The sequence below is a fragment of the Artemia sp. Qi Xiang Cuo genome, chromosome 18, assembly GCF_049724085.1.
Source record: "Artemia sp. Qi Xiang Cuo chromosome 18, ASM4972408v1, whole genome shotgun sequence".
In the NCBI taxonomy this organism is placed as follows: domain Eukaryota; kingdom Metazoa; phylum Arthropoda; class Branchiopoda; order Anostraca; family Artemiidae; genus Artemia; species Artemia sp. Qi Xiang Cuo.
In genome coordinates, this window is record NC_142811.1 from 8617835 (window position 1) to 8640036 (window position 22202).

The window sequence follows — 22202 nt, forward strand, 5'->3', positions numbered from 1 at the left end:
GGTCACCAACAATAATAACACCCTAAGCTAAAAAAAAGAAGAATAAGTTTCAGAACTAATAAACGAACCAAAAGAATCTACTTTTAGCACTGACCTCAAAGAAGGCAAAATTAATTGAGCTCCCATAAAAAGTTTTAGCATCAGATAACCTGTGCATAATTTTAAAAAGAAGGAAAAATAAATACAAAGGGTGGCATTTTTGATGAAAACTATATAACCAAAATTAACAACCATGAGAGTCCTTAAGCTGAGTTTTCAAGCCTCTAAAAAAAGCAGAATTCTGTATTTACCACAGAGGAAATTACAGATATTAAATTACTACTACTACTACTAACAACTCACCGCAGCACCAAGCCACCTGAGGCCAACACAGCTACGCACGATCCTCCTTCACCCCAATCTATTCAAAGCTTCCCTTTTTACATCCGCCCACGAAGTTCCCATTTCCTTTAAATCTTTCTTTATGACGTCCTCCCACCCCAGACGGGTACGACCTGCTTTCCGTTTAGCCCCTAGAGGGTTGGCCGAAAAGAACAATCTTCGGCAATCTGTCATCCTTCATCCGCAGAACGTGCCCTAACCACCTCAACCTTTCTTTCATTATAGCCCTAGAGAGCAGTATTGAACCAAATTTTTCGTGTAGCATATTGTTTGAAATACGGTCAGTCAGCCGGGTACCCAGAACAATTCTTAAGCAATTTCTCTGGAAAACATCTAGCAAATCTTAATCCGCTTTTCGGAGCGTCCATGCTTCAGAGCCATATTTGACCACTGTCATCACTGTAGCTTCTAATATTCTAATCTTGGTTTGCAGACTTATCTTCCTATTCTTCCAGACCTTTTTTAACTGTGAAAAAACACCCTGAGCCTTGGCTATTCTACTTTTAACATCTTCACTGCTCCCACTATCTTTACTAATAATACTACCAAGGTAAGTGAAGCTGCCCACCTGATCAATCTTTTCAGTACCCATCGTCACCTTTTCATCTTCGCTTATTTCTACCCTCAGAGACTTAGTCTTCTTAACATTAATTTTCAAACCTATTCTAGCACTCTGAATTCGCAAAATCTCTAAAACTTCATTCATTTTTCTCACACTTTCATCTTGGATGCCCAAATCATCAGCATAATCCAAGTCCTGGAGACTTTTTCCTCCCCTTTTGATTCTATGTTTCCCCATTGCCTTTCTTGTCCTCCTAGAGACAAAGTCCATCAAAATGATCCATATAAAGGGGGATAGGACACAGCCCTGCTTAACTCCTGATTTAATGCAAAACCAGTTACAAACCTCATTTCCTACCGTAAGCACAGCTGTGTCATTCTAGTACACAGCAGTAATCAGTTTAGTTTATTTTTCTGGTATACTATACAAGGATAAAACCTTTACTATAGCTCTTCTATCAATAGAAACGAACGCTTGCTCGTAATCTATAAAACTGAGGACCAAAGGTGTTTGAAAACTCAGGCACTTCTCAATTATTAGCCTAAGAGTGAAAATTTGGTCGACACATCCTCTCCCTTTTCTAAAACCGCTACCTTTCCGATATTAAATTAGGTAATATGATTCCTTAATAAGATTCGTTAAATATATATATACATATATTTTTTTAAACTTATATTATCTAACAAAGGATTTAACCAATATTTACTGAATAAATTTATTCTTTTTTGTTACGTGTCAGTTTGTGCTTTAATCAGTTTTACATGAATCTTGATTTAGACAGTTTTATGCATTGATGTTTAATTGTTATTTCCTTCTTCTCAATTTTCTCGCCTTTTTTGGGTGTTTTTATATTTAACCTGGCTCTGAGATGCAAATTAGGCCCATCTGGGCTTGCAATAGTTAACTTAAAAAACAAAAAACCAATGCCCAACCATTCCCTACATAGCCAAGAATTTATAGGAGTTTGTATCTGGGACGAAGGATCAGAAATCACAAAAAATGGGGGTTAGGCCTATATTATAATATAAGATTATAATAAATATTTAATATATATCCCATAAATAATATTTCGATCATTTTTATGCATTCTTTTTAACCCCAATGAGTCCATTACAACAATACTGTTTAGTCCAGAATGTGAACTTTCTTTTGTTTCAACGGTCAAGGCCCGTGATTCCTAACATGGGGTACAGGCCCCACTAATAGAGCATGGCAATAATTTGTGGGTTATGAGCAGGATGTGCATCCTTACTACAGGCTCAGTATACTTTAGAGCAGAGTTTCTCAGACTGTGGTACATGTACCCCTTGGGGGTACGCAATAATTTTTAAGGGGTATGCAGCCAGCCATCAAAAAATTAAAACAACCCTTTAACTCTAGGACTGACAATTTTATTTTAATTTTAGCTATAGTTTACATAGCACCAGTAACTGAGAATGGATACCTAAAATGTTTTGTCAGTAAAAGAGGGTAAAATGTCTAAATAAGTTTGAGAACCACTGCTTTAGAGCTTTAATTATAGAAAAAAAAATCAGGGGAACGATATCACATTCATATGCATTTAAAGTGCAAAACAGAGACATGATATGGTGTCTTGTGCAATAGCGTCATGCATTTAACAAAAGGTGTTTTGTACGGATAATACTTTTAAATAGAATAAACTATGAATAGAGGACAACCCCACCCCCTTCCCCCCAAAAAAAACAACAAGTTAATGGCCTTTTAATCTTCCTTCAGGTGAATACATGTAGAATCTTGAATAGAAAAATTTGAATATCACAAGGGGGGAATCAGGATTTTAGAAATGCCTAAGAGGGGCAAAATTCAGTTGGGAACCACTGTTCTAGCCAGTGTACTTTTAAAAGGATTTGATAAAGATCATCCTACTTTGTCCATTATAAACTTTTTTAGTTTGCTTGGCCAAAATACTTACAACTGATTGAGCAGTCCTGCCATAACTTGTTGAGCTTGGATAAGAGTAAATAAATAACAAAGAATTAAAAGCTGACACCTACCTTCCCAGAAATCTAAGAAAAAGCATTTACTTCCCTTGTTTTTTGCTGGAGATAGAGCTATTCAAATTTAATGATACTTGCATTATTAAAGTGTCAGTTTTATATTTTGATTCAACAGGTCAGAATTTCTTTTTGAAGTTCAAGAAAGAGCAGACCCTAAATATATTCTAGGATACCGGCTTGGAAAATATTAAATATGAGCTCAAAGAAGTATCATTTGAATAATTTGACAGGTTTTGAAGTTCCCTATTGTGCTAACCACCATAATTGAAAACCTTGCAAACACAGGATGTTTATTATTTATACTGACTGTAGATTGAATAAACAGCGCTTTGCTTAAAACCAGTAAGAAATCATACATTTTCTTTATCCTAAACTAGCCATTCATTAGCTTTTCTAACTGTAGACACATTTGAAATTTTAACCAAAATTGCTTTGGGAGTTCCCTATGGTGCTTGGGAAATTTTTGAATGGTCCCCTTGTCTTTGAGACGGTCAGCGAATGCCGAGGGTCACAAAATAATTTTTAAGGTATCAAATCATTTATCCTCTACTATTTGTTAAGACTTTAGTTTTTTAGATTAGAAATACATTGAGCATTAGTTTTAGAAAACGAGTCAATTTTTCTACTTTTATGCAAGTTTAGAGCGTTCTTCAAGAAAAAGCCTAAGCAATAGAAAATTCTAGCATGGGGAATGAATAGATCTGATACTAATTAATCCAATAATATAAGTTTCTCGTTCTTTTGGTTCAAACTATGGCTGCATGTCAGTCACCAACTTGCTTGCTTCAAAGGGATCAATTACCTTAAGAACATTTAGTATAGACAATATTATTATAAAAAACATCATAAATTATTTATATTATACTTATAGAATAGTTTAATGTCCTTAAAGTGAAGGCTCTTGTACAAAGTGCTTTCTAGCCCTTTTTATTTCCATTAATTTGTTCAAGTACTGAAAACACAAATAAATGAAAAAAAAACATATTGAATTTAACTCAAAAGACAGTCAGAACATTGATACATCAGAGTAGAGCATGGTATTCACACTTGAAAATTCACATAAAAAAGGATAAAGATCCCAGAGTCATGATGCATAGGGAGTTGACAAATGTTGACGTTTCAATTGCTGTTTCTTTTTTTGGGACAGGCAGGGGCGTCCCGAGGGGGAGCGGGAGGGGCGCTCCCCCCAACTTTCTTGGCATTTGGTGAAATTTTCGCCAAAGGTAAAAATTTTGATCAAAATCTTGCAAAATCGGCCGAAATTTAGCAAAATTCTTGATTTCTGCAGAAAATTCGGCATTAATCAGTTAGCAATTCGGTAAAATTTACGAAGATCACCCCCCAATAAAATGAGCCTCAGGACGCCCCTGAGGACTGGTTGCAAACCTCTTGCCCATTGCCCATTCAGCCAAAATCCAACCACAGCCCTTGTATTGCCAAGCAGAATTCAAATCATTCCACTTCCACAAGGTGAAAGAATTTCAATGGTACACTGACTAATGATTTTGTTCCTGTAGCCATGGCTTTCGCAGTGGCGTCAATTTATGGGGGGGGGACAAAACATATTTTAAAATCTATGGGATGATCTATGGACCTGAATGGCAGGTTATGGACCCATAGCAGGTTAAGACCAGTTTTACTAGAGAAGGATGATGTCTGTTCTCCTGAAACTGTTGCCAAGTTGGTAGGAGAATTAAGTCAAGCAAGTCACTAAACATCTGGACTTTGCATGTTTTTAGAGCTGACAAACATAAAAAAAACTAATAACCTGGCAGATAATGTCCCTGAAGTATATATAGGTGTGGCTTGTGCTGCAGATCCACTGTCTAATGACTGATGTCTAGCTGAATCCAGCTCATTGATCATTGGGGCACTGCTAGACCTCTTTAATGTGGACTTGATAAGTGAACCAACTGGGTCAAGTTCCATTTTATCACTTTCTCTGTTCTTCTGTTCATCCTCTCCTCTTCTTTCGTACCCAGAGGTTTCCATATCTGCACAATTTATTCAGTCATAGTTGTATGGGTCCTAAAAATTCAATAGCGCATTAAAATATAGACTAATTATATTGACAGAAGCTTATGAACAATAGATAGAAAGAAAATATTCAGCAAGAGGATATTTATAGGGATGAAACAAGCTTCTATATAGAAGGTTCCAAAGACATACTTTTTGGTAAAAACCTATGACCCACCCTATTATTCTTTGATGAAGAAAAGTTTTAAAACAACACTAATGGTCTTTTAGTACATTCAAGAAGTCAAAGATAAATTGCTTATCCTTAGTATTTCACAAGACATAAATGATGTCAGAGGCTATAAGATTGCTGCTTGAAACAATCTGGATCAGTTGTCAGATAACTTATACATGCTATAAATATTAATTATAAATTAATTAATAAATATTAAATGTCATATATAAAAAAATCCAATTGTTTCAAAAATGGTACAAATTTCTGAAATTATATGCAGAGAACAAAATGAGACAGTAATTGAGAAACATGACACACCTTTAGGGGTCTGTAAACAAGCTTTGTTTGCATTGAAGTACACATAATTAACGTTATTATTTGCCTAGATGCCTATAATGTTTAAGTTGGCAAGTTGCAAGAACTTATTATAAGGGAACTTATTATTGAGCAGATAAGGGATTCTCAAATGCACTCTTTTTAGCAGGACTGCACAATCCTCTTTCTGTTATTGCCAAATAACAGATAATTAATGTGTGACAGAAGAAAAACTGATTGAATGATAGTCTAGGTTATATACACAACAGCATGATTTATTAACTGAAATATTTAGTGGTGGTGGGGTGGTGTTTTTACTACACAGTTTTTTTGCCTTTAATAAATTTCTGGAAAAGCTTAGACTAAGCAGCCCAGTTTAGCCCAAGCAGCTGATAACTCCTACCAAATATGTTATGTATGGTATTATGTATGTTTTTGTAATTGTTATGTACTATTTATTGTTATATGTGTTATTACCTTGTGTTATGAATTTCTGTGTAAATGTGTTTTTCATTTGCCATAGCTCAAAGAGGCTTTTGTTTTGCAATAAATGTCTATCAATCTATGTTCATCCTACCCTACAGTAAATTACACCCCTGGCAAATAACAAGGAAAAGGATTCATTCCTAGAAGAACAGATGTAACTAACATTATTTTTTTACCAAAGAGTAGGCCATACAAGAAACAAACAGAATTATACACATTGGAGACAATGTCCTGAAACTAAACAACTATAAGCTATTTGGTGATGAGGCAAAATATGTAGAAACTTTCTGAAAAAAAAAAGTTATCTAATTGGTGACAGGAATTTACTACTCACAACTTAAGACATCAATAAATGTATAGAAACCACTAAACAAATAACAAATCTGCTTGTGGAAACTTGGAACCAGCTATGATTTGAATGAAAAATGCTCTGATTCTGACTACTCTTTGAAAACGAGAAGAAGGAGAACTTGGATGGTGGTAAGTCAAAGAACTTGCCTAGAATGAACATTAAGGAAAAAGAAGAGGGATGTATAAAAATGAAATTCCTACTTTTTAATATGTAAAAACTTTCTACTGATCAGACTGTCATGTTTTCTTAATTTTTATCCACAGTTTTAAATAGCCTAAGATATATATTCAACTGTTTGCATTATTTCACAATGACATGATGCTATAGAGCATCAAAAACAAATGTCAGTGTTAACAAAGAGATTTATGACAATTCAATCAAGAAAAACAGTGGTTAAAATTAATATTTAGGCATTATACCTGGCACAAATAGTAAATATACTATTTAAATATGGCCCCATTTTTTTACTTTTGGAAGGAGGGGGTCATGGTGTTGCCTGGTATTTATTGAATGTTCTGGTTTTTTTTATCAAAAAATAAAGGTTATTATTATTAATATTATTGTAGTGACCATTATTTGGAAAATATTGATTGGGGAACCAATTAATCTTTGGCTGTTATGTTGTTTTTATCTCAAGAGGGCATGGACTAGAATATGATGATCACTGCTGTTGTAATTGCCTCCCAGTCCCAATCCTGCATAATACATACAATATTTGCTGTTGTCTTCAAATTACTTTATAATATGCAGGATGTGTTTATTAATGAGATAATCATGATTCCTCCTATTGTTATGCACTTCCTAAAATCATTTTAAATAATGTTCTTGTAATTTACATACTCAATGACACACAGAGATAAATTGCAGATCAAAAATAATAATTGATTTAATAGGTAGGGCTACTAGTTTATAGTTAGGCTTACTCAAAAGGAATCACTAAAAAATTCTGAAAACAGCTTTAAAAATCCTAAAATACTTATCCTACTTAAATCATTTCTAAAAGCACTTGACTTTACTATATCCCTATCCCCTTAATGTGCAAATAAGTAGCCAAAATTACCTATGTTCCATGCATTTTGCCAAACATTACCCTTTTGTCTAAATAGATTGAATGGCAAAGAAAGAATATAAATGAAATCAAGAAATGGAAATATATAATTTTAGCTATAGATTTGCACATATAGGGGAGATAGGAGTAAAATAAAATGCTTTTAGGAATGATATAAGTATTTTAGGATTTTTTAAAGTTAATTTTATAGCCCCAGTATTTTGTTTTGAGTAGGCCTAACTGTAGACTAATGCCAAATATCAGACTAAGGCTATATATGGGACCATCAGAAGGAGAGGAAGTGCATTTTCTAGTGAATTGATTAGTATGTTTGAAAAAAAAAATCATAAAAAGGGAATTGAGTAGCATGTTCTCCTATGTCACATTGGGAATATTGTATAGATTGTACTGGCTCTAGTTTTAAAAAGCATAGCATATATTAAATACATAACCTAAACAAACCTATTTTAACCTTGCCAAACCTATTTAACCTTATAAAAAAAATATGATGAAATTAGAATACTTTATTAGCAAAATTGTGAAAATTACAACTTAGAAATATGCTCCCAGAATGCTGAAATACCCTCAAGACTTGTGTTAAAATGAACTCAACCTTCTGCCTTTACTGCTGCCTGCCACATGTACTCTACTAAGTATGAATGTAAATGATGGTGGGATGTATCTCAGTGCTGTTTGTTCCTCTACTTTGTGTGACCCCACACTCTCTCTACCTTTTGGGTAGAGGTGTTGGTTTCTGGGTTGACAAAATTTCTTTTGTCATTCACTTTCAAATGAGTGAAACCTTTATGTTCCAGCTCAGTTGTGTTGTAGCCTTTCCAACAATCTGAAATGATACTTGAACATCCATGGTGAGACACTATATTCTATCACTAGTCAAGAAAACCAACCAGTGTCCTCAAGAATCATTTTAATAGCAAACTTTTCCTTGTCTTTGAGATGGTTAGCTGATGCCAAAGCTCCCAATTTAATAATTCACAAATGACCTTCACAATTTTGCTAATAAAGTAGGCCTATTCCGTTTTCATCATACTTCATTGTCACCAAACTCCACTTCTTAAGTATGTTTTATATAATAGTCAAGTACCAAAATACCTTCCCTGGGACATACTTTAGTCTGTAGACCCATCCCTGAGAGTTTCATTTCCCTAACCTAACGTCTTTCCAAGACAGTAATTTTAGCTTTTAAATGAGACCTTAAACAACTCCCTATGATGTTTCAGTGCCCAGTTAGCAAGAAAAATAAACATAATGCAACAAGCCTATGGCTTTCTCCAGTGTTGAATAAAATAAATAACAAAAAATTAATAGGATGATTTATCAGTGCTACCTATGCAAAAATCTGATTTTCATTGTCATTAAATATGGGGGCTGTAGGTATACTATAAAAGATTTTCCATAATCATGTTGCACTTTCTGTCTTGAGCAATGCCTTCTTTGAGGGGTACCAGGATCTTTGTAAAATTCCTGTAAATTTGTTTTCAAAATGGCATTTGACTAGCCTAGGCTATTAAAAATAATGAAAATAACAATTTCCATTCCTGAATTGGCTACAAATGGCATTTAAAGACAGTTTTTTCTAGAAACCCTTTGGTTAATGGCCAATGGGCTGTTCTGAGTCCCTATAAGAGCTCAAAATGGAATTTGCCCCAGAATCAATTATTGAATTTAGAAAGAGCATAAAATAACATCAAGAGATTCTTTCAAGCTAAATTTAGCAAATAAATTTTTACTATAGGCCTAAACCTGTAAGACCTTAGCCTATCCTAAAAGTCAGGACCAAGCAAAGGAATGAGGCTTATAACCTAAATCTTCACCTAAATCAATGAATCTTCAAGACAGAAAATAACTTCTTAAACAAGATTATATCCTCAATCCTGACAACTGTGATTATTATAGGCTATACCTGTTTGTAGAGAGCTTTGAATGGGGGAATCTAATGGTAGCCTATTATTTATTTACTTGTTTGATTTCTCTCCTAGCCTATACATGATTTTTAACAAGCTTTTTAGTGCCTCAATCGTGTTATAACTTGAATCTTCTCGGAAATGTTTGACTTCTGGGTCTCCTATATAAAGTTAGTCCACATTCATTCGAAATGTTGTTTGGAAGGGGGTAAAATTTGCAACAGCATTGCTCTTTACATTTAGATATAGCATGAAAATCAAACTCATTGATGTAACAAACTAACCAAACAAAGGAGAATTAGATTCAACTCTTTAGGATTTTCGGGTCCAGATGAGATGGACCTTTTGAAATTTTGGTGCAAACTTTTGCTTGCGTAATGAAGGTGACGAAAAAGGATTCTAGTTGTTCTTTAAGATGCCATTGGTAAAGTAACCTGTGAAGAATGGCCATTAGTCTTTTTGGATGGGTAATTTATGCTTGTTTAAGCTTTGATTGACTTATATCGCAACTAAATAGTATTTTAATACTTCAAAGTGTGTAGTTAACACGTAGCCCAGTTGAAATAGATGGCAATACTTGTGACTATTTTGTGCTGACAGGCCACGTTCAACAGGGACTATTGCAATAAATTGAATAAAAGTAACTACCGAGCTCTGAGTGTTGCCAACTCACGAGATGTCGGAGAGCTTCAAAAATATTTCTCTAATTTAGAAAGTTGGGGGGCATTTTCGTTTTTTCCAATAAAAGGTACTTTTAGTGAAAATACCAAAATGGGTATTCTGAAAATTTAGTGGGGGGGAAAGAGGCAATATGTGGGAAAGTATCCCTCCTAATAGTACGACTATGGGTACTTGTCGGTTATTTGAAACACATTCAAAAATTACGCTTAGGTTGCATCTCAGAAAACTGGTTTCATAGCTACAAAAACAAGTGATGGATGGTACAATACATTGGACTTAGACAGAATGCATTTTTATTGTATAATTTGGGCTATATATTTTCACCTTAGGGGGTGGGGGTTAGGCTAGATTACGTTAGGTTGAATTAGGTTAAGTTAGGTTTCCATAATTTTGTTTCTGAAGTATTGTTTTATTATCATGTTTTGTCATTTTTCATTCGGATTAACATAACTTCACTTTTTGTGTATTTCCAATAACCGACAAGTACCCCACTGTGCGCTCCATTGAATGGGGTTTGAACATCAAAATGAATTTCTTGCAACAAAAAACATATAATATCTTGCAACCCAATAGGACCGCAACCTGCTAGAATGCAACCCTGCTTAACTCCTGGTTAAATAAGGAAGCTGCTACTATCCTCATTTCCTACCTTAATCACAGCAACGCCTCCTGCTGTTCTTGTACATAACACTAATCACTCTAATATATTTATTTGGTATATCAAACAGTTCGTGGTAACGAACTGTAAGTAAGGAGCGACCCGGCTCAATGGTAACCGAAACTCTAAAAAACGGGAGTTTGATACCAATAGATACATCAAAAGGATCAGATTTTAATCCTGATTTCAAATATATAAGTTTCATTAAGTTTAATCCTACCCATCAAAGGTTACGTGCCGGAGAAAATTTGCCTGATTTTCGAAAAAAGGGGAAAAGACCCTAAAATTCATAGAATCTCAATGAAATTCACAGCATCAGATTCCGCATATCAGACACTACTACTTTAGAGGTTTTAAGCGTCTGGCTGCAAAATGTGAACTTTTGTATTTTTTGCCAGAAGAAAGATCACAGATGGGGGTGTATGTGTTTTTTTTTTTTTTTTTTTTTTCCCCAGGGGTGATCGTATCGACCCAGTGGTCCTAGAATATCGCGCGAGGGCTCATTCGAATGGAAATGAAAAGTTCTAGTGCCCTTTTTAAGTGACCCAAAAAAATGTAGGGCAACTAGGCCCCCTCCACGCTCATTTTTTTCCCAAAATCACCCGATCAAAATTTTGAGACAGACATTTTGTTCAGCATGGTCGAAAATATGATAAAAATGTCTTTTAGGATGACTTGATCCCCCAACGTCCCCTGGGTGAGGTATTATATTTTTTAAATTTAATCAATTTTAACTTATTGTTTTTTTTTTTGTGAATTATACAGACTTTTTCAGAGGTTTTTTTTTCTGGTAGGTGGGGGCAGGAGAGGGTCGGGGGCTATATGGAAGGATCTTTCCATGAAGGAAATTTTCATGGGGGAAGGGACATTGCTATGAAGGGGGCACCGGATTTCCCAGCATTATTAAAGAAAAAGATCAGGAATTAAATAAAAAAACAAGTTTTTCAACTGATCAACTGATTGTGATTAAGAGGTCATTTTTAAAGAACTGGAAAAAAATTCGAACTATAGTTTAAAGAGCAGGGTATTGACTAGGGGCGAACCCCCTAATATACGTGTTAAAAATTTATGAATATAGAAGTTCGTTACATAAGTTAATTCTAAGTTACGTATATTTATTGCTAATAAAAACGTTCGTAAATAAAATTAAACAAGTTTCGAGAAAGCCATTTAACCAAATATAATATGCAAATTTTGTTTTAATTATTCATGTACGGTGAGCCAAAATCAAAGCCTGCATTAATTCAAAAACGTTCAAAAATTAAATAAAAAAAACAAGTTTATTTAACTGAAAGTAAGGAACGACGTTAAAACTTAAAACGAACAGAAATTATTCCGTATATGAAGGGGCTGTCCCCTCCTCAACGCCTCGCTCTTTACGCTAAAGTTTGACTTTCTCAAAAGTTACGCGCCTGAGAAAATTTGGCTTATTTTCGAGAAAAGGCGGAAAGACCCCCTAAAAGTTATAGAAACTTAATGAAATTCACAGCATCATATTTAGTGTATCAGAGAACCCTACTGTAGAGGTTTCAAGCTCCTATCTACAAAAATGTGGAATTTTGCATTTTTTGCCAGAAGAAAGATCACGGGTGCGTGTTTATTTATTTATTTTTTTTTCCCAGGGGTGATCGTATCGACCCAGTGGTCCTAGAATATCTTAAGAGGGCTTCTTGGACAGGAAATTAATAGTTCTAGTGCCCTTTTTAAGTGACAAAAAAAAATGGAGGGCAACTAGGCCCCCTCCCTTTCATATTTTTCTCAAAATCACCCAATTAAAATTTTGAGATTGCCATTTTGTTCAGCATAGTCGAAAATATAATACATATGTCTTTTAGGATGACTTAATCCCCCACAGGTCCCAGGGGAAGGGCTGCAAGTTATGAACTTTGCCCATTGCTTACATATTGTATTGGTTATTGGAAAGTATACAGACATTTTCAGGAAGAATTTTTTTCTTGTGGGGGGGGGGGAGGGGGCTGGAGGAGGGGTTACTCGGGAGAATCTTTCCATGGAGGATGTTTCTTTTGGGGTAAGGGACATTTCTATGAAGAGGGCGCCGGATTTCCAAGCATTATTTAAAAAACGATCAGAAATTAAATTTAAAAAAACTAGTTTTTTCAACTGAAAGTAAGAGGCAACATTAGAACTTCAAATGAATAGAAATTATTACGTATATGAGGGGGTTCTCCCCCAAGTCAATACCTCGCTCTTTACGCTACAGTTTTTTTTAGTGCTTTCAAAAGAGCTATCTATTCTAATTAAACGGCATTTGTGATTCAGGGGTGTGTGAATTAAATTTTTTTTTAACTCTTAACGTAAAGAGCTTGGTATTGACTAAGGGGAGAACCCCATCATATACGTAATAATATAAACGTAATAAAAAACAAAAACAAAAAAAAACAAGCGATACGGCTCAATAGTAAGCCAAACTTTTAAAAACGGAACTTTGATGTCAATAAATGTATCAAAAGAATGGGCTTATAATGCTGATTCTAAATATATGAATTTTATTAAGTTTAGTATTTTTCATCAAGGTTACGAGCCTGAGAAAACTTACCTGATTTTTTAAAGAGGGGGGAAACATCCCCTACAAGTGAAAAAATTTTAATGAAAATCATACCGTCAGATTCGGCGTATCAGAAAACCCTATAACATAGGTTTCAAACTCATATCTGTAAAAATCTGTAACTTTGTATTTTTTGCCAGAAGCAAAATATACGAATATAGAAGTTCGTTACGTAAGTTAATTTGTAAATTACGTCAGAACCAAATTTAGAGACAGCCATTTAGCAAAAGAAAAGTAAAATTTTTATGCAAATTTTGTTTACTTATTCAGTGACGGCGAGCCAAAATAAAAAGCTGCATTAACTAAAAAACGATCAGAAATTAAATAAAAAAACAAGTTTTTTAAACTGAAAGTAAGGAGCGACATTAAAACTTAAAACGAACAGAAATTATTCCGTATATGAAAGGGGCTGTCCCCTCCTCACCGCCTCGCTCTTTACGCTAAAGTTTTTTATTGTTTTAAAAAATAAAGTTGTGAGACAGAGTCAAAATTTAGCGTAAAGAGCGAGGTGTTGAGGAGGGGACAGCCCCCTTCATATACGGAATAATTTCTGTTCGTTTTACGTTTTAATTTCGCTCCTTACTTTCAGTTTAAAAAACTTGTTTTTTTTATTTAATCATACAAGGATAGGACCTTCGTTAAAGCTCCTCTGTCAACCGAATCAAATGCTTGCTCATAATCTATAAAACTGAGGACTAAAGATGATTCAGGAACTTCTCAATTGGTTATCGGAAAGTGAAAATTTGGTTGACGCATCCTCTACCCTTCCTAAAACCACGCTGATCTTCTCTTAAAATTTTATCCAGACTCAACAGCATCTGTAAGTCTAAAACTTATCATCATACTAAGTAATGTAATTCCTACAGAAACCAGGCTAATGCCTCTATAATTACCAAACTCACTCTTATCACCTTTCTTATGAATATGGTTTAATTAGAGTTTTTCCTAAAATCGCTGGATACTTCCCATTTTTCAAAATTCATATTCATAATCTTCAGTAACTTATCCCTAACCTCACAACTACCATCTTAAAAAAACGCTCATTTACAAAACAGTCAGCATCAGGGGCCTTATTATTTTGTAATCCTTTTAGTAGTGTCTACTACTACTACTACTAACAACTCACTGCAGCACCAAGCCGCCTGAGCCCAATACAGCTACGTAGATTCCTTCTCCATCACAGTCTATTCAGAGCCTCCATCTTCACACCGTCGTAAGAAGTTCCTCCAAAGTTCCCAATGGAACGTTCCAGTAACAGCGATCCATGGCTCACAGCTGCAGAGCAACACATGCAACTAGATTTAGCAGGAAATAAATTTGTACATTCCCATGTCACGTTTGCAGATAGGTTATGATTACTGTACGTTATTAATTGCAGGGTAAAATTTTAATTAAAGAGCTTCTGAAATAAGTTCTATGTCTACGAAATAATCGTCAAAATCTGTATCCAAATTATTTTTATTTTTAGCTGAATTAAGACTGTGTATTAGTGTTTAGCCGAGTGGTTAGCACGGTTGACTTGAAATCTTGTGTCTCTGAGGACAGGGGTTTGAGTTCTGGTGTCGCTGATTATTTAGTTTGTAACGGGGGTCAGTGGCGTGACTCTGTAAGCTCAGTCAGAGTGGACCCAGTTCTAAATGGGTACCTAAGATATTTGGGGAAGGTAAAATGGAAGGCTCTGCGAAAGCACAGGATGGCTGGCCCCTAACCCATCATTTGACTTCCTGGCTGAAGGGCTATGAAACAGAGATGAGCACCACCGGTAGGGACTGTTAAGTCCAATGCCGCATTCTTTACCCTTTTTTCTACCTTACTAGTTACTGCAGTTAATGAACATCCGTGGAACTGTTCATTGCTTAAACTTTTGTTTTTTAATAAATAGTTCATTTTCGAATATGGAAGAGTGGTTTGTCTCCTTGCTTACTTTTCGTGGAGTTAAACTTCTAACATATAACTGAAAGCAAAATTGAAAAAAAAAAATCGGAACTTCTCTTGTAAAATCGGAATTTCTGGTATTATTTCCCTAAAATTTGTGAGCGTTATGGAACTTTTCCGTATGTTGTCAAAGAGACAATATTAAGTTACATGAGTGTCGAAAGTTATTTGATTTCTGAAAGGTAAAGCTTCGAATCCAGGGGTACTTTACTTCGACAAATGTACGAAATTTGCAGAATCAAAACTTCAAAATGGAAAAAGTCACTGAAAGAATTTTATTTCTTGAAGACCAATGTAAGCTCCAGTTCTTAGAAAATCAAGATCTGTCTACTGCGTGGGAATTTGTTTTTTACCTTTTCTAGAAAAAACAGTTACCTCTAGGATGTTAAGGAAATTGATGCTTGGCGAAACTTTACTTATTATTTCTTAGTGTTTAGCTCATTTTTGCATATAGAAGAACAAATGTCTTCTTGCATATTTTCTATGGCATTAAAAATATTAAATACAATATATATTAATACTGGAAATTTTAGAAATGATAAATTAGCTTCGTATTTCGAAGCTAAAAGAGTTACAAAAATTTTGCTTAGGTTTTCGAGGAGATTATATTAAGTTCTATCATTGTTCAATGTTATTTGATTTCATAAAAGTTTAGCTTCGAAGTTAGGACCTTTTACTTAAAAAATATGTAGGCAATTCGCAAAATAAACCTTCAAAATAGAAAGTTGCAAAACTTATTTTATTTATGGAAGGTCAATGTCAGGTCCAGTTCTTAGACGATCAAAATCTGTTTATCCAAGTCAGAATTTGTTTTTAGCCTTGTCTATAAAAAGGTTATTTCTAGGTTATTAAAAAATTTGATCCGTCATAACAATTTTGAAATTATTTTTACATTCAACGAAGCAATCTTATATAAAAGAAAGTCCATTTCCTTTTGCATACTTTTTATTGTATTACTCGATTAAAATACAAAAGGGCTTCAAATAAAAAAAAACAAAACAAATTGTCAGAATTTGGGATTAAAGGTCGACTTTATCCCGAACTATTTTCAAGAAATCTAAATGATATAAAATTTTGTTCTCCAGTTCCAGAGAGACAACTGAATGTTTTGCAGGACTACAACATAAAATTTTTCCGAAAAAGTTTACTTTCCCACCTAGAATAGTTTGGTTTTGGCACAACATGGGGAACATGAGGAAAAATTCTATTTACTATGTTTTTCATTTTTTCTATTTTTTTTAGTTTTTTTTTCTGAAATATTACTTGAAATTTAAAAACTTTACTGGAATTTTTCTGCTCCTTTCCAAGGCTCCCATACCGAGAAAAATCTAATTTTGTATCGTTTTGGAGCTACAGATCGCTGACCAGAAGAAAAAGAAAGCTGTGAAAGCTGCTGTGTTGCTCCATAACACAAAATTAAAGGTACTGATAAAGTTCCACATCCTCTGCTATAACCCCTCCAATCCTATGCTTCTGTGTACGCTACTATATTCAGTATCGAATTGTAGAAAATAAACTTAGTCAATGCATCTTGTGTTGTGATCTTTAGTCAAAACGGCCTCTTAGCTAGTGTTTTATTTTGCTTTCTTTAGGGAACAAATAGCTGTGGCGAACTTGGCCTTGGAAAAAGCAGCGAACAGGTAGAAACCCCTTGCATAGTTGACTTTAAAGGCGCAGAAGGAGTTTGCTTTGCTTCTTCTGGAGGTTCTCATACAGCTCTTTTGGTATCCCAATGCGTCTACACTTGTGGGAATAATGACAAAGGTCAGCTTGGGCGAAGAACAGAAGGAAAAACAGACTCAACACTGAAGAAGGTGGAATTAAAGGGACGCTTTCAACAAGTAGCTGCAGGTTGGGAGTTCACCTTAGCCAAAACTGATGCTGGTGAAGTGTGGTGCTGGGGATCAAACCAGTTCGGTCAGCTAGGATCTGCTGACAAGGTAAAAATGTATCACTGTAATCAATCAATCAATCATTTATTACCCACAACTAACAAAAAGTATTACAAGTGGATTAAATAATAATAAAAAAGAGAAACAAAAAAAAAAATAAAAAACTCAACAAACACTAGCAATTAAATTAAACTACGAAAAGAACTGTAAAAGACCGTGGTAAGGGACAAATTTACAAAATGCATCTGCAAAAAGCTTTTTATGTAGGTCACCGAGCTTGTGAGTTACATCCGTAACATAGAAATTTTTAATTAGATACCGATTTCTAGTCCATGGTGGCAGAGAAAGAAGAAATTTGCAAAATTTGAAATAAGTAACTTTAATCTTTTTTAAATCCTTTAGCTTAAGAACAGAATGAACACCCGAAAAATACAGCACAGAATGATCAGAAAAAGTCGAGAATAAGCGCCCAAGAGCTCTTCTGTTATATTTTCCACGGTTTGCTACAATTTTTGAATAACTGAACTGAATTTTTCTTACTGAATCAGCAACAATCTGTTTACGAAAGAGAGCTAGAAAATTAGAAACAGTAATACCAAGCCACCGAAAGGAAGAGACAGAAAGTACAGAAAATTCATTACATACCAGAGGAGTAGACGAAGACATATTATAAGATAAGAATTCACACTTGTCAAGAGTCAGGGATAGACCAATATTTAGGAAAGACTGAGAAACTATGGAAACCATCACAGAAAGAGCAGACTTAGCACGACTAATCAACAGAATGTCATCAGCATAGGCAATGTAAGAAACATCAGTAGAACCAGAAAAATAAGTGCCTGAGATCTTTTCCAGAACAGTAGAAATACAAATTTTGAACAGGGTTGGTGATAAAACACCTCCCTGCCTAACACCACGAAGCACTTTAATAGTTGTTTCTGGAGAAGATTTCAGGCGGAGGTAAGAATTAGAATACCAAAACCGTAGAAGGTAAATAACCGAAAAATTAGCACCAGAAGAAGCCCAATAAAAGAAAAGCTGGTTATGAACAACAGAATCAAAAGCCTTTGAAAGATCAAGTGTACAGAGATATGCGCCTTTACCCTTAGAAGAATTAGAAAGTAGAATAGAAGAAAGGACACGACGAGCATGTTGGCACCCCACACCAGGTCTGAAACCAAGTTGATTTTCACCAAAGAAAGAAATATTTCGAGTTAAATTAGGTAAAAGAATATACTCGAAGACCTAGCTAATATTGCAAGAAACAGAAACTGGACGGTAAGAAGAGCTATTTTTTAAAGTTTTTATTTATTGTTTTTAAGCTGTACCTTTAATGCTGAAGTGGTGCTAATTATTAGTACATATTGTTGCTGTAACGCCTAAGTATTTTTTTTATTGTTTTTAAGCTGTACCTTTAATGCTGAAGTGGTGTTAATTATTAGTACATATTGTTGCTGTAACGCCTAATGACCATATCTGGTATGTTCACACTTTCGAGATTATTGACAAGGAACTTTTGTTAAGTTATTTTCAACTGAAAGGTCAACAGACCAATATAGATCAGGAGGATTAAAGTATGGTCGGTCACACAATGGCTCTACCCTGTTGACCTATTGATCCTGCCTTTGAGATCAGCTTAGCAAACTGTTTTTGGAAATTATCTCATAAATATGAACACGTGAACGGCTAGGACAGGTTCTGTGGATGAAGGATGATAAATTGCACAAGATCTTCCTTGTTGGGAAACCGTCTAGCGTCAAATGAATTGCAGTTTGCCCCTAAATGGGGAGTAGGATTTCGTGAGGAGAGACTTAAGGGAAATGGTAACTTCTTCGGAGGGTATAAAGAGGGAGTTTTTGATTAGATTGGAACGGAGGAGGAGCGTCCGTAGCTCTGCTGCCTCAGGTGGCTTGGTGCTGCAGTGATCTGTTAGTAGTAGTAGCATGAACATGTTAAATGTGATCGTTCGCCTTCATAGGGATGGAATAAACCTGACAATGTACTGATAGTCCTGATAATTGACTAGTTGTTTTTTCTTCATATTTATTTTACCTTCTCTTAAGAAAAGAAAGAAAAAAACGTTTCTTATCGGACAACCTTTGCAGGGAAGTCAGCATTCATGATGAAATTAGTGTTAATTGACTGGGAAATAAACATGGGAGGCACATTCTTTTCTAAGTAAACGTTGCTGCATTAACTCTGATATTATAAAATTACTCAAAAAAGAAGCTCAATGCTCGAAACTCATTGCTTCTTTGTTCGGGTATAGAGGCAGGTGCATAATTTCGTCCAAATCCTGACGGGGGGGGGGGGGTAAAGTTGGAACCAATTTTCCTAATTCAGGTGAAAATTACCGTGAAAACTGAAAAATGAGCCACATAGTACCATAAAAGTAAAGATATACTAAAAAAAAACTCGTTTCTGTGAATGCTTGAATTATGCAGGCTTATCTTAAATTTGATTTGTCTTATTTGTATGTTATATTCTGATAATGAAGAAATATTTCTACTTTAAGGTACACTATATACCTGTTCAATTACAACTTGGAAAAACCGTTGATTTTATTGCTGCTGGAACAAGATTTTCAGTATTGATCACAGATGAAGGGAGATTTATTGAAGTTTATGGTAAAGTCATGAGAGGTTCAACAAATAACACCAATCATTTAATGCTTGGTAAGTGCTTAAAAATGTTGCAAAAAAAGCCAGAATGAGGCTGATTTAGACTCAAGATATTTGTTTTCAGAAGAAGAAGAAGCAATGATTTCAAAAAGTATTCAGACTTTAAAATAAATATAACAATAAAATGTAAAACTTTATAAAGCAGATTCAGATTATTTGTCTAAATTCAAACCGTTACGACTATTTTACTGTTTAATTTCTTTTCAACATTGTACTTTCACTCTTGTATTTTTTTAAAATCTTGTATTTGGCTGATCGAACTGGTTTGATCTCCAACACCACATTTCACCAACATTTATTACTTGGCAAGCACCTAAACATTTTGATAAAGGTCTTAAGGCGCAGTTTCGTCACCTGAAAACAACAATGATTACCAGCCATGTTTACTAGGAATATATATAGACTCAAATAGACTAACATAAAATATATAATATATAACCACTCACATATACAATTGGCAGCTAACTTCATGAAGCCACAAAAGTAACTCAAAGGTCAGTAACTCAAAAGTAAAATTTCATTATAACTTTTGAAGCGTATTCGATTTTGAAATAATTTGATTTTTTAATCGCTACTTGCAACTAGCCTGTATAATTTTTATTATCCTGGCTTCTAAGCCAACCTCGTTTTCCATTGGTTTTTCGTGACTGGTACTTTTTGCTGCTATGACATGACTTGTAGTAAATAACTCTTTTTAGTTTGCTCAGGCACACTAAAAAGCAGTTCATAGATTGAAGAAGTAAAAATTCAAAAGCAGTACTTGAAGAAGTACTAATTAAAGGAGGATCAAACTGTAAACAGTCGGAAAGCTCAATTTAATTTTCGAGGTAACACCTTTAATAAGGTATTGTTTTCTTAGACCACACTGCTCTTCTATGACGAACAAATAAACTTTAAAACGGAGAAAAATCCATTTGTTTAGACAGTGTAAAAACAGGTGCAAAAGTCGAGATATTTCGATCACATATACAGCTACCGTCTTCAGTAGAAATACTGCTTCGGTAGAATTTCTACTGAAGACGGTCGCTGTATATGTTATTGAAATATCGGAACTTATATACCTGTTTTTTCACTGTCTAAATGAATGGCATTGTCATTTTGTTCAACGTAGTAGAAAGTTATGGAAATTAGGTCTTTGAGAATGACACCCCCCCCCCCAACAAATGAATGGGCATTGTTAGTTAGTATACATATACTGATATTTAGTAATCAAAATGTTAATATTATTTGATTTATTAAAATTATAAAAGTAAAAAAATTTGTATTTTTTTCAGTAAAGTGCAATTTATGTTACATCCTTGGGAAGGCATAGGTCTTATGCGCTCAACTTATGTTAATTTCTGATCATTTTGAGTTTAACTCAGTTATTTATTGTAATTTGTATTTGTTTTGGGCTTCATTTATTTATCGATGCTTATTTGTGGTAGTTTAACGCTTGGTAGATTATTTGATTTTATTTTTGCTCATTTTTTGCTTAATGGAGTTCTTCATTTTTCTTTGAAAAATTTATTTGGTGGAAAAGTTTTTTTTAATTAATCACAATAAACTTCGACCCGTTAATTGCCGTACGAATAGATTTGTTATCTCCTTCGTGCCATATTTCGTAAGCATATTTAACAAGTGACCTCTTTTCTTTTTTTTCTCATTTTCTATTTCTTTTGTGATTGAAAAAGTAGCATAATTTAGCGTTCATTCCTGAGTGTTACAATAGCTATTTAAATAAACGAATACGAAAATACGAATAAAAATTATTCAGTTCATGGAAATACTAATCCACTGTCAACTGAGATATTGACAAACTGCTTACGATTCGACAATCCGGTTTCATAAGCTGGTTTTATAAAGTTCTTTGTTCCAATTGATCATTCTCACTATTTTTACAAGAATCAGTTGGTTTCCCTTATCGCCAACTCCTACTGGCGCATACTACCTACAAAAGAAAAAACCAAGAGAGAAAAAAAACTCAATGAAAAAAAAAACAACAAACGAGACTGCGGCCAATGGAGAGAAAAGACGAAAAATGTAAAACAACGCGGTTATTTCGCCTGTATCAAAACAAGGTGTCTTCAGCACAAGAGAAACACAAGAAGAAAAAGATAAAAAAACAGCAACTGGCATACAATAAGCAACTAGCCAAGGTGTTCTCAATGAAGTAACTCTAATAGCTTTTTTCCCTACTTGGATTAGTTGCGCCAATTGTATTTTATTGGTGGTGGTTTTGTTTGTTTTTAGTTTTAGTTTGTTTTTTTATCTTTTTTATCTTGTGTTTCTCTTGTGCTGAAGACGCCTTGTTTTGATACAGGCGGTTTATCCGCGTTTTTTTATATCTTTCGTCTTTTCTCTCCACTGTTCGCTGTCTTGTTTTTTTTTTTTTTTTTCATTGAGTTTTTTCTCTCTGTTGTTTTTTTTTTTGTCATGGCTGGACAGTTCGGCTTAAGATCTTTCATTAACCTAAATAAGGCCTGTCATCGAGTACTGCTGTCCCATTTGTGGTCCTCAAGCTCAAACACT

The 22202-nt window shown here is 34.5% G+C and overlaps 2 protein-coding genes across 6 annotated transcripts in view; one reads left to right on the forward strand and one right to left on the reverse strand.

Moving 5' to 3' along the window:
* Positions 1-9823, reverse strand: part of LOC148941168 (uncharacterized) — a 28759-nt gene extending 18936 nt beyond the window's left edge. The window contains exons 1-2 of one of the 3 annotated variants that reach the window (XM_089104392.1): positions 9807-9823; positions 4730-4989 (exon numbers count right to left, since the gene is read on the reverse strand). In XM_089104392.1, the coding sequence (XP_088960518.1) occupies positions 4730-4953 (224 nt within the window). In that variant the 5' untranslated portion in view covers positions 4954-4989; positions 9807-9823. Of the gene's footprint in view, positions 1-4729; positions 4990-9587; positions 9647-9806 lie in introns of those variants that run through there. The other 2 variants (XM_089104390.1, XM_089104391.1) reach the window with 2 other exon arrangements.
* Positions 9617-22202, forward strand: part of LOC148941169 (secretion-regulating guanine nucleotide exchange factor-like) — a 74437-nt gene continuing 61851 nt past the window's right edge. For 2 of the 3 annotated variants that reach the window (XM_089104386.1, XM_089104389.1), the window contains exons 1-3: positions 9617-9745; positions 16711-17058; positions 19526-19685. In XM_089104386.1, coding sequence (XP_088960512.1) covers positions 9722-9745; positions 16711-17058; positions 19526-19685 — 532 coding nt within the window. In that variant the 5' untranslated portion in view covers positions 9617-9721. The remainder of the gene's footprint in view (positions 9746-16710; positions 17059-19525; positions 19686-22202) is intronic. The other variant, XM_089104388.1, reaches the window with a different exon arrangement.